Source organism: Neodiprion lecontei, chromosome 1, assembly GCF_021901455.1.
Source record: "Neodiprion lecontei isolate iyNeoLeco1 chromosome 1, iyNeoLeco1.1, whole genome shotgun sequence".
NCBI lineage: Eukaryota > Metazoa > Arthropoda > Insecta > Hymenoptera > Diprionidae > Neodiprion > Neodiprion lecontei.
Window position 1 is genome coordinate 25,819,939 of NC_060260.1, and position 17,053 is coordinate 25,836,991.

A 17,053-nucleotide genomic window follows, 5' to 3' on the forward strand; every position below is an offset into this window, starting at 1 on the left:
AGAGACCAATCGAATAAACGGCATACGAGCAAACCTGCGATGACGCAAAATGACTCATAGAAGCGGAAAACCAAACGATCGAACGATTAATTGTTCATTGTTTTACCGTACAGTTCGCAATAAATAATCACCGATTAGAACTCGTACAGTGGCTGATGCAAAAATTTCCACCTCACGTATCAAAGTTCGAAAAATATTATTAGTGAACTAAAAATTCCAAGTTCACATCCCATGGTTTCCTTTTGAAAGATTCTTAATTGGCTTACCTGCGGATTGAAAAAATTTCATGGTCACTGTCTCACAATCAGACCTCTGACAAAAGTGGAACGATGTATATTCAAAATGTTGCGCCCGAATTACTAATGGTAGAATTAGTCCGCGTATCTTGAACACACGGTAAGTGGTACGTATCGTATGTACATGTATAAATGGTGCTGATTATAATTTGCCGATGCCATTGGATCCTCGCTGTCGTTATTGCAGAGCTATCGCATATAACATGTTTGTCGTCGCCGGTTGCGAGTGTTGGTTACCTGTGTGAATTGTACGTCCATCGACGAATTGGCGACAAGGAAATCGAACACCTCCGTCACTCCTGTGCACGTGTAACGTATTTTTTGCAGCGAAGACCCCGCATTCAAATCGCACAATTAATTACGAATGGGCGGTCAAATTTCTGCACACCCATGTAGTGCTTGTGCTATATAAAATTCTAATGATCGTATACGAGAAGATTGATCGAACCGAACGGAAAAACCCCGATTAATATTTGTTGAGGTTTATTAATTTAATAACTACTATGTATAATGACACACAGAGAACGGTTTTTCTCAGATTTACCAAATAGCAGGGACAGAGATTTTCATGTATTTCAATTGAATATGATTCGATATTTTTTCTTCAACTTCAATCAAACCCTGAACATATTTTCGTTTAGATAACCTGAATTGTATTTGCTCAAACCGGATGTGCGAGTATTTCTGTAACAGTTTGCGAATCTCTCGTTGGATGTTCAGCAAATGCTTGCTATTATACAATGTTTCGTTGTCGCACAATTTTTCTGCAAATCTTTACGAACCGGATTGACGCGGTTTGTGAAATACTAGAGAATAATGCGGAACGTAAAGCTAGGTCTGTTTCTACGAGGTAGGGAAACTGTTATAGATAATTCATCGGGGTGAAAAGATATTATAGAGATGTGCAACGGGAAAAGATATGAATTGATACCCAATTTTCAGAACTATCGGGAACTCTGAGTAGCAGCGCGGAAAGCGGATTTGTCGACCTAAAGAATTTTCAGCACATGCAGACATTCGTTTCTCGTGTTCTAATAAAAGCAGTTACACATGCAGCAAATTAATTGTGCTTTTCGTAGTGCGGCAATAAATCTTTTTTTCCAAAACGTGCTTGGAGAGTTCGAATTTTCAACCCCGTGCAGCATGCGTAAAGTCTCCCATTTCCGATCAATCCGGTAAAACGTCAGCTTTCTTTGGCGCACGCGCACTTTCGAACAATTCAATTTTACGCACTGTCAGTGGCAACTCCGGTGCTTCTCAAATCGAACTTCCCTTCACAGGCATTGGAAAAAATAGCGCGTGTCACTTAACGCTTTGGGCTAGAATGAGACTGCAAATTAACATTGTTCCTCATTAAAACGGCGGGTGTATGTAAAGTTTCCTCGATTTGGGAGCCTACGCATATATATATATATGTTCACGAATACATATGTATAATACCAGACCGAATACTGATTCATCCAAAAAGCTGCGAGCCTGAAATTTACCTGTTTAAAATATCGTTAGACATTCTAGCCACGTGTAATTGTAGCTAACTGAAAATCCTTCGAAAAGACGTAAATAACTCTTTCAAATTATCAGCAGTTTGGTGAGAAAATGCGTAGTCGAAACATAACAGAACCGATCCTGTAACGCATACACGTACTGTTTCCATGCGATAATAAATTGAATTCTTGTGAAATGGAAGCTCATTATAATCGTACAATCTGTACACGGTCTTGCTTATAAATGCGAATGCGTTTCAAAACCCCGCGTACGTTGGTATTTATAATGTATTTAGGCGTCTGATTCACACGCGTTATCCAACTCAATCTCCGAATGATCCACGCTCGTGGAGCCGGTATCACGGCCTGTCTTCGACATGCCGATTTTACACATTATCATCCGCATACAACGGTGTACGTAGATGCAGGGTATTTAACCCGGCACAATTTTGCATCGAGCGAGCGAAAGTATGATGCCACGTATGTATAATATCACGCCAGTGAGTATATAAGGCTGTCCGTTACGGTGTACGTATACCTATCCTCGTGCGAACGAACGAATAAGAAACACCAGTCTCTTTACATAAGTGTGTTATACCGGCTAATACCCACCCAAGGATGTGGGTACATAATATATGATCTCAATTAGCTGCGAGTTGAGAAGGGGAGGGGGAATCCCGGTTAACAAAATGGCGTCAGTGAACCGCATGCGGCGTGTGTTTAAACGTAGGAGAACATGGAGATCCGGTGAGAAAGTGGTCAGTCCGGAGTTACGTAAATACGCGTCTGTACTCTCTTAGGGAAAAAAAATCTTTCGTCGACGGTAAATACGCACGAGACATTTCGTTGTATCGACGTCACATTTAATTTCCGGGTGAAAAATATTCCGTCTCTCTTCAAGAATCGTATACTTCGAGACTGCAAACAACGCGTATATATTTTTTTACAACACCTGCTCTGGAAGTTGACTTTTCGAGCGCTGTATGTCATCTCCGAAATACACAATAATCGCATACTTGACTATATAGACCGGGAGCCCGCAACAAAAAGCACGTATGATCGGCTCGTGGCTAAAACTTTTTGAGAAGCTAGCCAGTGTTGTAAGTAACAGGGAAACGCAAGTATGGCGGCCTGTCAGCGTCATCGTTGCGGTACGCAATTTTTTGAATATGTCGGAAAGAACCATGCCCTCGGGTGACGAGGTCACAGTCAATTCTTGTTTTATATTCTTCATTAGATAGCCAAAGTCCGAAGGAGTTGTATGCCATACCGATACGGCGTCGTAAAATGGCCACCATACCTAATTAAACGTGTCATTTTTGTTTGCCTTTTCGAAATACTTGCTCGGAGCTAATTTTTGGAACAGTGATAGAAAATGATGTTTCACCAACGAATATGACCATGCCAGCCTGATCCGGTGTCATTAAGTACCCGCCATACCGGTTCAAAGATGTCAAGTTCTTCACTTGCCCATGTATCATAAGTGCTGGTACGTCGGTTGGTCGTTAAGACTTCCATGGTCCATTTTCACGCCTAAATTTCTAAAAACGATAAGGAGTGTTTCAAATAATTCGGACGTTTCGGTCTGTTTTTAAACACCAAGGCCACTGAAGCCTATCGTGCGAGTGGAGATGATCGCGAGAAGTTTGGAATTGTTAAAAAAAGAAAGAAATAAGATGGTAGAGATCGTGAGAGCCAACTTTTTGAACAATGGTAATGTACTTGTCCGTTTCTGCAGCACCGCGAATATCGTCAGCGGTGTCCGGTCGGAAATTATTAGCCGCGGCAGCGAGGAACGCGGATGTCTTTTATCTCACACTATCGAAGCAACTGTGCATAAACGTTCGCCTATCTCTTCACGAGGAGAAAGATTCTCGTAAACGACGAAGGCGACGTAGGTAGATTTGGTACGAATCAAAAGGCGCGCACGGCGTGGGCCAAACCGTATAGTGAAAGTCTTAAGGATCAGGTCAATGCTTCGGAATGACCTATTTCTTCGAACGCCTCTGAAGGTTACGAACTATGCCTCGATTACGTACAACTTTAATTTCCAGTCGCCCAGTTTGGACCGTACGCTTGAGATGAATTTTTTTTAACGACGCGCAGCGAATCTCACACTCTCATTCCGTCGCTTGTTTTATCTCGGGAATTAAAGAAAAAAAAAAAAAAAACAAATGTTTTCGACGGCATAATTCGATGATTTAGTTCGTACTTCACAAACCGGAGCTTCGAGAGCCTTTTGGACTCTGGATGAAAGACACATTTGCCTAATTTCTCGAATCTCATGCACGCATAGGAATTAAATATTCCTATATTTGCCGTTCGATTGAAAAATGAAATACGTTACTACAACGGGAAGAAATCGCTTGAGCAATTAGTATAAATAATATAGTACGATCGGCTGCATATTTATGTCTCGTAACTTGAGATAAGTGCGTGCGTGGTTTCCTTTTACGTAACACGGTGCAGGCGTTTTTTCGTCATTTTTTTTTTTTTTTTCTTTTTTTCTTTTTGTGTTTTTGAGAAATGTCCTCGAACAGGAATTTCATACGCAGTACATCAGGGAATTGCTGACACAAAAATACAACTCGCGCGTTTACAAGCGGTACGTCTGAGTGTGAATCGCGTTTTCAGACTTTCGATGCAACCGCATCCTGCATAACGTCATCGTCGAAGGCACACGCTGATAGTTGTGTGAAAGTTAACGCGATCGCTGTATTGCTTTAAATCATTTTTCAAAGGACCGTGCAATGCCGCGAATGACTCGGTCGTGTTCGCCTTGTAATATGAAAAAGAAATCACGATGATGCCACCTGACGGTTCAGCCAAGAACTTATTTTACAATCTCGTTCGGTATAATGTCGCGTTTTACAATCGTTTGGTATGCCGGCATAAGCGTAGCGAATATTAGCGCTGATACGAACGTGCGGAAATTTCGCACGATTTATTTATAGACGGGTTCGGCGGAGCCTGAGATAATCTCACTCGATAGCGTGTGATTTTGTAAAATTAAACATAACTCGACGAGTCTGCAGTATAATTGAAGCGTAATAAAGAAGGAAGTCACTTGTGCGAATATATATTTCGCTCTGAGGATCGACGATGCGTTCTCCTTTAGATTATAATAATGTACGCACGAGAAACTGGTCGAGAGATACGCGATTTTTAGAAATTCATTGTAACGCGGGATGCTAATCGATGTCACTGTAAAGATCAAATAAATAGAAAGATCTATGATTATATTTACAGCGCACTTAATTCTGCAGGAGTCCGTGTCTACAGGTTTTGTTAAAACCATCCAGCTCGTCTACTGTCATTAACTAAGCGATGTTGTTTATAGATTCGTTGATTCCTTCGTAATGTTTTTTTTTTTGTAAATCCCCTGAGATGCGTACGAGGTTAATTTAATGCAAAGTAATGTTTTACCCTATAGTTGACGAATACATTAGTAAACAGATACATGCGGATGAGTATTACATTCACACGGCAAGAGTATGGCGAGAATCAATATACTTTCATCGAACTTTCGAGTGTTCCAAGAAGCCAAGATAACACGTTACTTCTCCATATCCATATTTTGCAACCGGGTATTTACTCCTTAGAAACGAATTTGTTCACAATCACGAAGAGAAACGCTTGTAATAATTTTGTATTCTCATATTTGATTAACTCACTACCGCATCTTTTAGCGATTTAAACACACTTCTTAAATCTTTCACAAAATTTAAACAATTCGTTTGAGACTTATTACGCCAATGAATTAGGTCGATCGATTGAACACGCGAAGCTATCTGACGTATTTTTCTGAACACCACAAAAAATTCACCCGATTCAAACTCGCGAAAAGATGGGTCTGCATTTTGTCGGATGAAAGTTTATCGCGTTCAAATTCGCAGGAATTCAAGAATGTTTATTGTCTCAGGTATGACGGATGCAGGTGAACTCGGGTGACATCGTGCGAGAAAGTAGCCAAGAACCGCCGGCAACCGACACTCGACAAAACTGTGCAAGTTAGTTGTGGTCGCATTGAACTGTTAGTGAAAGAGCCGTGACAGAACGTGCACGCGTTCTATAGAATTACAGGGAGAAAGAGTGAGTGACGGACGGTGAAAAGAGAAGAGAATTTTTAGTTTCGCCAAATATTTGATAGATAGATTTTTACAGGTGCAATTTACAGGATTTCGAATGGTTCCAATTTCTAATTTTAAGCTGGATCTGACGATGAAGCATTTTGCCAAAAACGCGTCATCGTATCGGTAAGTGTCAATACATTCCTTATTTCTTCGTGCAAAGAGCGAAGTCATATTATGAAAATAATTTTCAAGCCGTCGGAGACGCGTGATTAGCGGATAGAAGTTTAATTATCGGTTTATAAATTACAACCTTAAGCTAGTGCAACGAGGGATGTTGACTTTGGAGATCTCAGGGTGCACAAATAGCACCAAAAACTGAAAACCCGGGGGAAAATTTTTATAATACCACTTTTTTCACTCATCCAAAGAACGAAAGTTCGATTTACGTAAAAATTTCTCCGGCCCTCAGATAGAATTTTATTCTATAAGCGGGAAATTATAATGACAGATATGTTATCAATCGTGTACTCAGAAGTTCTTAATAAGTCTAGCTTCGAAATTGTCGATTTTAATACAATCTTTCAGAGTGTGTATTTCCCACAGAGCGAGTGTTTAAATCATGTCCTAGAGTTCTGCAGATCCTCTACATAAAATTTCGCCAACGCTGACAAGTGCAACGGTATACGAATAATCTGTGTAACCGGAAATGGCAAGTGATATGATAAAGCGGAACTACGTGGTTGACATCCAGACGATGAGCACAGGTCAATTCCATAACTTGTACCGAGAGTCATAACATAATGCTAAACGAAATCAGCATAAATCGACAATCTGTATTCAAAACGAATTCATCTGATAGTTATACGAACTCCTCGTATTCCTAGACAAACAGTATAGCTGACAGAGTTTGTAAGCCACAGACCTAATGGAATAGATATCATTGTCGAAAGAATTTCATGCCAGCAATGATCTCAGTATCCTCACCCCCACGTTTCATTGATTCGAAGAAAAGTGTGCTTAGAAGTTTGGTTTATTATTTTAAGTAGAAATTTCGTCACTCACTGACCTTGTCAATCCGGCGCTCCAGCTGAACATTCTTCTAATCCTTTCACTTTGAGTTTCATCCTGGGAAGTCATCTTGTCACTTTGTTAATATTTTGTCAGTTTCTTTGCGGAGCACAATTGTGAAGAAATTATGCAGGTACTTTCGGGATACGAGTAAACTTGTCAGATACGTAACACTTTGCGCGATGCTGTGGCCTCAGATTATCTTTTTCAAACACATTTTCGTCACGACAATTTCGAATAGAAGTTCACCGCTCGACGTCACTGGAGTAAAAATTATGAAATTCGTCAGCACATTGCAATACAAGTAACATGAAAAATTACCTCCACCAACCATGTCACGTATTCTTGTGGATATAGATATCATTTGCTTAACATCGAATAAATTATCAAAAACGTTTTTAATCAATTAAGCCAAGGTCAATTGACGTTGAAATCTTTGTTTACGTTGGTTCGAGTCTCAAGATTCTATTTGGTCGATTAATATTGTTTCATCGGTAGATGTACAGAGAAGGAAGATGATTAGGTTGAAAGACGAGCCATTGCTATTTTGATCTACAGCGCAGATTAGTGGTTCTTAACGTTATTAGAAAGTGCGTCGCATATAACTTATTGCCTCAACTTCAACGCAGCGTTTCTTGAAGTCTGAAGCGACAAATTCATTTAATGACACCCCACTTAGAATTTCCATCTTGTCTTTCGTATTCTCACGAAATTAATAAAACGAAATCTAATATCGTTAATTATATTTTCAGTATTGTATACGCCTATGACTGACTCGAATAGAAAATGAAAATCCAACAAAAAAACTAGTTTACCGCCAGGGAAAATAATAATGATCGCATAGGTCAACGGGCATGAGCGTTACCCGACGAAAACATTGCTTAACTAAATCCTACTGCGAATATATTCTCGTCGTAGAATTAAAACGAAATTCGGTTACGTTGGCCAAGTAAAGTGAATTTTAATCAACAGCGTGTGCAATTTCCACTACTGTGTTTCAATATACAAGTCCGACATATGTATAATTATACCGCATTGCTACATCAATTAACTACTACACGTGTCAGAAATGACGCCGATCATCGATCGATACGGAATAGAATTTTTTCCGCATTACGCAAACATGACGAGTTTATTTATGCAAATTGAATAACGCATTTTTATCAAACCTTGCAAATTAAACTCGTGAAAAAAAGTTGTCAACACTTTTTATTACACATCGATAAATCATCGGGGAAGTCGAGTTTCTTTATCGTCAACCATTATCAAACGTGACTGCGACTTATCTCTGCATCGTCTCGTTGGATACTGGTAATTCGAAAAAGATGTCAAAATCGTGCACGCCGTTTTTACAACTTTGACTTAGGGTATACCGAGCAGTAAATTCTACTAACATCAATAAATTCACCGAGGAATGACCAATATTTCGCCGAAAACCGTGTAACTGGCTCTCTGATTGAAGGGATATCTGATTCGGCCGAGCGCTCTTCCCGAACTGAACCGTCCGAGGCTGAATCGAGAGTCTGGTTGAAGCACCAGCCGGGTTCCTACAGACTGTATCCTCATTCTTTAACCTGTCCTCGGAGAGCCTCGGGCTTTTCCCCATGTACCGTCAACTTTCATAGGATAGTGTGCGCGGCGTTCACCATTGATGAAAGTGTGTAAAGCCGCTTACACTCCGATCACCGGCAGCCTGGAGCGAGTGGAAATCTTACGTAGGTATATTATGTTTCGCATACGTTTATACGCTTGGTGCTAGAAAGAAATTATCTGAACGGGTATACTTTTTGTTAACTTGGATCAAAATATTCAACGGTACACTGACAATGACGGAAATTTTTATTTCCGGTTACCGCTCAGTCCTTGACTACTTTCATTTTTTACTACTATCGAAAAATATAGTTCTAGGTACAGAATGAAAATTCGTTTTCTAGCTGTTACCGGAAAGTCTGGTATCCGTTGCTCTATTCTTTCTCATTACGATCTCTGTTGCTATATTTTCTTGTAACTGTTGCGAAAATTTAATGCTTGCGCAACAATAAATTGATGTTAAAGCTTTGTTTAACTAAAAAAGTAGAGTAGACCGAACAAACTGATTTTGCGTTGCAATTAGCAAAAAAGGATCGAAAATAGCGCAAAATGGTTACGCGTACCTCGTTTCTCGTAATTCCAACAATATTCAAACAGTTTTTTCAACGATGCCTGTTTTACTGAATTTTTCTCAGTGTAAGAGTGTAGAATGAGAAATCATCTTTTGTTTAATTATACAACGAATTAACACGTCTACGACGTACAAATTTGAATATCGATTCGAACTTGTATTCGTGCGAACGCAGCGAATTTTATACTAATCGAAAATCACCCACTTTCCGCACTCGTAACACAATATACGATTACTTTAATGGCTACTACTTTATACCAGTTACCTATATGTAAAAAAAATTTGTCAGTAACGGAGGTAAATTTCACTCTTTAGTAAAGTATTTTTATTCGTCATATCAGAAAAGGATGTATCGAATGTTTTCCTTAAAATCGTGCTAATAGTAAGTTATCTAGGCGAAATATTTTTACTGAAAAATTAGATGTCGGATGAAGAATCTCTGGCCAAGCCCCGACGTCATTCGAATAAACAGAGGTTTTTTCCGCCGGATCTGTAGACAAGTTATAGAATGGTTCGCGGTGTGAGAATGTCGATCATACAACACACCGACATCACTGCCGTGTAATTTAGAACCGAAACAAGTTTTGCGTTGACCGTTACAGCGTTTGTATACCCGTCTCGAATAGAATCGCAACGGATTGCCTTGAATCTTGGAATTATCGTAAAATACATATCACAGCACGTTTACGCGGTGCATCGAGTTTGCGAATTCTGTTTTCGTCTCTCGGGCCGAAGACAGAGAACAATGCGATCTCGTGTCGCAAATGAGAGTCAATTTGTTTTTTGTTCTTTTTTTTGTAAAAACATGTATCACCTGATCGAGGCTTCGCGTTAAGGATGAGTGCAATAACAATTAGAAACGAATCTTCGATTACTGGCATCGTTTCATGGTTCTTATTTATTTATTGTACAAAGACGACACGCGCGTCTCAAAATTCATCACGCGCAACGTAATTAGATTCGTAAGATATGTTAAATATATACCGAAAAAAATGTCGAACATTCGTAGAGGACTTTGGCACATCCTCGATGTCTGATATCCCTAAATATATATCCGACTCATTTTGGATCGTTTACCCAATATCATGGATTGAAATCATTTAGCGACTCTTTTTATACACACTTACTACTTTTATAACGATGAATTTGTATTCCATTTTAAGTCGTTCTCATTTTTACCGATGTAAACTTTCGTATACGTACATACGGTTATTATTATTTTCTTACCCTCTTTTGGAAAAAACTCTATCTGTATATATCACATTCATTTGACAAGGTTCGTTTATATTAAGCACTAAAGTTGAATAATTTTAACGACATTCTTAACCCAAACAGGCTTACGAACTGCAAGTACGTACCAAAATAAAAACCGCACAACGAGTGGTGTTCTTTTGGTAGCGCAGGCCAACGGATAAAATATTTTTACGATGCCTTTTGAATCCTTAGGCATTCGTCTCGTGAGACTTTGAGCTGAAAAATGCATAGCGTCAATTGAAAATTCGTTAAGATAAACTTTGAGTCCGAAAAGGTTTCAGGATATTTACAAACATGCAGAAACTGAACTGATGAATCTTCTTTGTTGGTCCAGGTCCCATAAAATTAGGAAACGCCAATTAGGAAGTTCGTTAGAAATTGGAAACTGAATAACGGACTCTATGAGGAGCGTCGCAGAGTTAAAATCAGGGGGAGTTTCTAAAAAGTTTCTCAGCGCAGCAGTTCTGAAACATCTTCAAAGCAAAGCAACATTTATTAAAATTTCATAAAGAAGATATCTCTAAGCTGCCGTGAATTTTCTACGATTACGGAGAACTGATCTCTGATTAAAAAAAAAAAACTCGTTTCAAACATCAAAGTGCAAAGTACGCAACATTTCTTTCTTCTTTATGATAACGTTTATTGCTACTACCTTGAACTAATTATTCTTCACTAAACGTTACTTTTTGTGTAAAATAATGTAAATATTGAGTCAAATGAAGCTGTTTCTCACTTGAAATAAATCGTAAATTCGAAGTTCATCGAAGGAGGAAAATTCGGCATTGATCAAAGTTATATAACCGTGATTAGGGATTCGTATTACAATTAGCATTAAATTGTGTTGCGAGTTGGTTTTTCTTCAAATATTTAACTGATATGAGAATCCAATTTGTTACAACGTATTTTGACCTCAGGTATAAAATTCGAATGATTGATAAACGTGAGAGTGTCGTTAATTTATATTCCTGGACGCAGCGGAATAATATTTTTACAACATTTTTAATAACTTTGTTCTGCAAAGATACTGCGCATCTTACGATTAGTAATATTTAAATGGATTTTCAACGTAATTGCAGAACCTTTTTACAATATTGAAATAATTATTTGTAAACGTAAAAAATAGACAACTTTTATTACAACAATAAGCAAGAGAACTCTGTTCAAACACATTTCGTATAAATATTCAAAACGATCCTTTTATTTGTACAGTAGCTATATTAGGACTGTGCGGATTTGTATCTGATCGGTTTGAATCCCGGGATTTTAGGAAAACCCGGAATCTTCGTAAAACTCGAAATTTTTGGGAAACAAGAAATTTTTGAGAAACTCGAAAGGTGAGTAACCTAACTTACCTAATATCTGTAATATTGGACTGAATGTTACGAAATATTTTAATGAATCCCGATGTTTTCGTGAAACCCCAGGTTCCGAAAAAAAAAACTATTACCACAACGGACTGTTAGTTTCGGGTCGACCGAGGTTTTCGAGGCTTCCAGAGATTACATCTCGATTGTTCGGTGCCAATAAATTTTGTGTAATTTATCACTTTGTCTTACTCGAGTTCACTTGTACCGAGACTTGTACTCGACAGAGTAAGATTATAATACTGATAAAAGTGCCAAAACATTTTTATACACATATTCGTGTGGTTTTTGAAAAAGATTTCTGTAACATTTCAAAAATTATACATGTTCAAGGAATATTCACACAATTTTGTAAAAGATATTTATATCACAATCATAAACGTAAGTTTATCGAATTACTTTCAACAGATTAAGTCGCGAGTATGATGAATAGGTTGATCCAATGAAAACGCTTTAATATACAAAATTGAATATTTATCCTGATATTCCACGAACATGTCATGTATTCCATACGAAATGTATTTTGCGCAGAACGTTTTGAATACCTATTCAAAGCAGATTTAATACATTGTGGGGGATTTTGGCTATCACAAGCCTTCGGAGGGATTTACAAATAGGTAAATAGATTGCACCTAACGTACTGACAGTCAAATAAAGACTAAAACTAAACGATACGATTCGAAATTTTCAAATATAAACTCAACCGTAATAGGTGTGAATGCACGTAAATGTTTTCAAAGAGTCTACAAATCACGACGTGCGAGTATTCGCGAATAAATTTTTCGCATTGCAAACTTTAACACCTTTAACACCAATCGCGTGGTCAGAATCTCTGATTCCAGAGCTGTAACCTGCACCTTGGGAATACACATCATTTTTTTTACCAGGGATGTAAAAACAATGACTAACGGGAAATGTGACCAAGCATTCTGACCCTGGATATTCCACCATCCGGCGCCATGGTTAGTTTGACGTGAGTTATGGGTCCGTAAGATAGCAGGTCGTCGGTACTGTAGAAATGTTGTTTGTGCGGTGATAGCTGAAAATAGAAGAATCATGGAATGAAATTTATCTCGCAATGTAAATGTCTCTGTTTTTATCTCCCTCGCTGTATTTTTCATCCTTCCATGCTTAAAAAAAAATAAAAAAATAGACAACATTGGGATAATTTTGCTACCGGCTTTGACGCAGTAATCCTGACAATTTATCTCTCGTACAATCATCGTAAAATTTATTTACATCCTTATATCTTTACCTTCTTTGGCGTCATTATCGTCTTCCATGACCACCTCCTAGAGTCTTGATTAGGGTCTGCGAGAACTCCTTCGATTTTTATACTGTCCGGAAAGTTTCCCTTGAAAAAATTCGTGTCCACTTCGATCGAGTGAATTTCACCTACGTGTCCAAGCCTGAATATTGCCCATTCGTTACCGGGAACCTGAAAACATCAAAGTCAATCAAAGTTGCCGAAAACAGTGTATTCTCAAATTATGGGGATGAACTTTCGTCATTGTTCCAAAATTGTGCTTAAATTATACGGGAAATAAAATCTTCATCCAATCCATTTCTTCGAGACCGAGCTTTGAGATAATGTGACCACCGGTTCGACCATGAAGCTTAAATTTTGAACTCAACAGGCAAAATGTAAGATCGTTGAAATTAGTTACCTGCAGAACGCCGGAATCGTCGGCTTCTAGGATGGGTGGTCTGTCGAGTCTTCTCGCGGTTTCCCAGCCGTCACCCATGTTGATTCCTCTCTCAGTCTTGATCAGATTTCTGGGGTGCCCGTAATGCGCGTTGCTGTAGCTTTCGCAGACAGTCCCATTCTCGGCAGACATTAAATCGATTAGCTCATCGGAATTGACTTCTTCCCAGTCAGGAGTGACGAAGCCGAAGACTCGCAGACGGGCAATTCCGCCGTCGGGAAACATGTTCAATCGAAGATGAGTCCAGGTGCCGGTTTCAAATACGTTAAAATAATTCAGACGTGTTTCTTCATATCCAGCTCTGAGATTCGTCATTGGCACCAAAGTCTCCCACTTCTGATTCAAAAGAGCAATATTTCGCTTTTAGTCATTTAAAACTATACGGCCTGATTAACGATTGAGGCTCGCGATTGATCATTACAAATTTATTGCAACGTAACCGAGATTACGATTATAGATTGAGAAGAATTGAAAAAACACAGATCACGTCTATTTCGGAACTCTGTAATGAGACGTGAAAAACTCTGGAATTGTGTTGTTAAAATTTTCTAAATGGGATATATTCGAGGATCTGCAGTTACAGCTGTCGACAAAAAATACCAACCTGAGTGTCGATGCGCTGAACTTGTTCCATCTGAGATTTGTCCGCTGCTGTGCCAATTTTGCATTCTCTTTTTGGGAACAGCTTTGCCTCTGAAATCAACAACGATGAATAAAAAAAAAAAATTAATGAACTTCTGATTTTGAAGCACGGCAAGTTCGTCTTTGACGAAATTAATATACGTAAGCAAGCTGGGGATTTACTGCTTGGTGCTGACCTTCATCCGTGAGCTTAGCTGCCTGGATAGAAAACCTTGGGGCATAATTTCCCGTAAAGTACGCCGTGTCAACGCAGACGCCCATTATTGTAGAAGGTTTCTTCAGAGCAATGACCGCCCAGTCGTGACCTTGACATCTTCTTCTTCTCGTCTCCCAGCCGTCCATCCATTTTCCAAAATCCGTATAGAGGTCCGGTTTGAACACCGGTTCTGTATCCTACAATCATTTCGGTCACTGTTTATTTGTACTCCGTGTATACAAGGATCGAATTATTTTTTCTCAGATGATAATCTCTCCAGCGCAGCGTAATCATTGTCAATACAGTTATCACCCGAATTAGAATTTTTAACTGATAATTGAATAGCAAAAGTTAACCAACTAACCAAGAAGATGTCATGCCTTAAAAAGTTTAGAACTTGTACTCGAATTTTAATTCGGTTGAAATTTTTTTCGGACGACGATACCAACTTCGAAACACCCTCAGTTTTTCCTTCATGCGAACCGTCGAGTTACAAATATTTGAATGTTTATAGATCGTCCTTTTTGAAATTTTGAATAAATTTCCTTAAAATGGCGTTTCCTATTTCGATCATTTTAATGTCAGTCTCACGATGGGATGGTATGTTTCTCTACTTTTAGAGTAGTTAGAAATTTTCCACATTTACCAAATTTCAAAATAATCCTCAAAAATATAATTTTTCATCATTTTAAGATAGGTTTCATTATAATCATATTTTTCGTACTTTCGGAAACACTTGAATCATTCCTGAACCATTCAAAATTTTCAAAACGCCACAAAAAATTTTACTCATACGTGTCCCCTTATAATTCACGGCTATAAAAAGCTTTGAATATGTATAACTCAAAAACAGTTGGATTATAAAAAAAATACCTGGGCGATTTGGAGGTGTTATTAGTACCTCAAAAAGTTGTAATCAAACCAAGTGTTCAGGCTTAAGATTCGGTGACTCGGTACGGAATGCACCATGTGTATCGTACCCTAAAACTGGTTTTTTAAATCCCATCAACATTCACTCACCTTGAGAAGATTTTCTGCACAGGCGAACCAATCGTCGGTAGCAAATACAATTTGACCACCGTTCTGGAACAAAATGCATCATTGATCGAATTGCGAATTGCACGACAAAGAAATAAATTTCACGAATAGAGTTGTTTCTTTTGATCAACAGAAGAATTGTTTTACTTTCACCAGGTTTTATTAAAAGCATTGTATCATGAAAAAATTACTCTCAATTTGCAGCTCTTGGTACAAATTTAGTTGGACTCTTTCACGATACAGACTCAAAATTCTGACCCAGAATGTGTTTCGATTCAAGACAAATTCGATGCATGGGTTATTATGATCAGAGATGGAGGCTTTTAGTTTCCACCAAATGTTTACTCGGACTTACAAATATTTATCACATTTTGATACACCAAATGAGAGTGAATTGTTTTTTCTCATTTCTCAAGATAAGGTATAGCGAACTTTTAAATAATAAATAATGTATAAAGAGAAAAAACAATAAAATTTTTGACCTCTCCCACTTTGCCCCAGTTTCTTTGTCCGTGACAAATTTATCCGGCAGTTATTAATACGATAACAGCGTCATCGCTCCGAGTAATTCATTAATAAAAATTGAGTCGAGCTCAAACTTAGATAATTCTAAACGTATTTTGACCTCACCATCCTTTCTTGACAAAAATTTGTAAATCCGCATTCAAAGTTCAATTTTTACAAAGTGCGAGTATGACCGTAATGAAATACTTTTTTCTTAAAATCTAAAATCGCCATTTCCATCATACTTACAGTTTCGGATGCGAGTTCGTTAAGATTCGCAAAGTTTGGGGATCCATCGTTCGTTCCGACAACCATTTCGAATATCGATAGATATCGGATTATTCTTACTCTGTTAAATGTATAGTGCATACGGTCTTGGGTCTCACCGTAAACTGGAGCGTTAATGGATTCGCAAAGTCATATATATATCTGCTGCAAAGTAACTATATGTACATAAATACATAATCACACATGCATTACACACTCGCAGAGCACATCGTCTTTACGAACAGTTATTTACTTGCACATATCAACGTTGTCTCGTGGCAGACTTGCGACCATTAATTTCCGGCCAATGGGAAAGCATCAGGCACGCGCGGTCAAATAATTGCCCAACATACGAGTTATCAAATAACTGACACGTTAAGTTCTGTCAACTTTTGTTCCAATTATGGATCCACTTATCAGCGCGTCTATCGATATGCCGGATGTCGACATGCACTTTTTGTATTTATAATTTAATCACACAACTGGACGTGAATTCCAGAAGATTCTGACTCTTCGTCGGAGAGAAAGAATGTAAACACTGCATACGTGTACCTGCGTCCATTCAACATAGGTACGTATATTTTCGTCGAGTGCATCACTTGACACGAAAATATTAATTGCGTCGCATAATAGCAGCGCTGCTTTTTATATCGAACAGAAGCTCAAGCTCATTATATTCACAGTTATGTGGAAATCTGAGTTCCAAAGGTCACGTACGGTACACGCAGCCTTGGATATGAATATTTTTTTCTGTAGTAAATTCGATTCTGGCTGAGTCTCACTTTTTTTCTGATCCTTTTTGCAATTGGTGATAAAACTTTCTCAATCGTTACATACGGGCATGCATGGGATTGATAATGAGCTTATTGTTAGTGTTTCTCGAAGATTTATAATACATGTACTTTGCTGCATCGTATCTCTCTGCTTATTCTTATCGCGCGTCAAGATTTGATGTTGCTAACTTTTAACATAATTATCTCATATGTATTTTCATCATATT

At 38.3% G+C, this 17,053-nt stretch overlaps 3 protein-coding genes across 7 annotated transcripts in view; 1 reads left to right on the forward strand and 2 right to left on the reverse strand.

Annotated features, from left to right (window-relative positions):
• LOC107224998 (ABC transporter G family member 23) overlaps positions 1-8,436 on the reverse strand; it is a 51,303-nt gene extending 42,867 nt beyond the window's left edge. Inside the window, exons 1-2 of the mRNA XM_015665288.2 lie at positions 8,316-8,436; positions 6,920-7,182 (exon numbers count right to left, since the gene is read on the reverse strand). Of these exons, the coding sequence (XP_015520774.2) occupies positions 6,920-6,990 (71 nt within the window). The 5' untranslated portion in view covers positions 6,991-7,182; positions 8,316-8,436. The remainder of the gene's footprint in view (positions 1-6,919; positions 7,183-8,315) is intronic.
• The window catches only part of LOC107224993 (pro-corazonin), a 47,039-nt gene continuing 35,717 nt past the window's right edge, over positions 5,732-17,053 (forward strand). The window contains exon 1 of the mRNA XM_046735852.1: positions 5,732-6,036. The gene's annotated coding sequence lies outside the window, so the exon portion shown is untranslated. The remainder of the gene's footprint in view (positions 6,037-17,053) is intronic.
• On the reverse strand, positions 9,419-16,983 carry LOC107225000 (allantoicase). 5 transcript variants are annotated; one of them, XR_006903587.1, is made up of 10 exons: positions 16,036-16,983; positions 15,265-15,327; positions 14,225-14,441; positions 14,011-14,099; positions 13,368-13,742; positions 12,956-13,138; positions 12,610-12,739; positions 10,631-10,809; positions 10,441-10,552; positions 9,419-9,572 (listed from the first exon to the last, which is right to left on the reverse strand). XR_006903587.1 is itself a non-coding variant. In XM_015665293.2 (8 exons), the coding sequence occupies exons 1-8, from the start codon at positions 16,153-16,155 to the stop codon at positions 10,787-10,789; spliced, it is 1,200 nt and encodes a 399-aa protein (XP_015520779.1). In that variant the 5' UTR covers positions 16,156-16,983; the 3' UTR covers positions 9,954-10,786. The 5 variants fall into 5 exon arrangements, 1 of the variants encoding a protein (XP_015520779.1); XR_006903585.1 differs by having other exon boundaries at positions 9,420-9,572; positions 10,627-10,809; XR_006903586.1 differs by lacking the exon at positions 9,419-9,572 and having other exon boundaries at positions 9,954-10,552.

Bases quoted from the DNA above. Each gene is read 5' to 3' on its own strand.
- LOC107225000 (XM_015665293.2), bottom strand. From the start codon at position 16,155: ATGCACTATACATTTAACAGAGTAAGAATAATCCGATATCTATCGATA. The intron at 15,328-16,035 runs GTAAGTATGATG...ATTTTGTTCCAG, and splicing joins ACGAACTCGCATCCGAAACT to AACGGTGGTCAAATTGTATT. The intron at 13,139-13,367 runs GTAACTAATTTC...TGATGTTTTCAG, and splicing joins ACGATTCCGGCGTTCTGCAG to GTTCCCGGTAACGAATGGGC.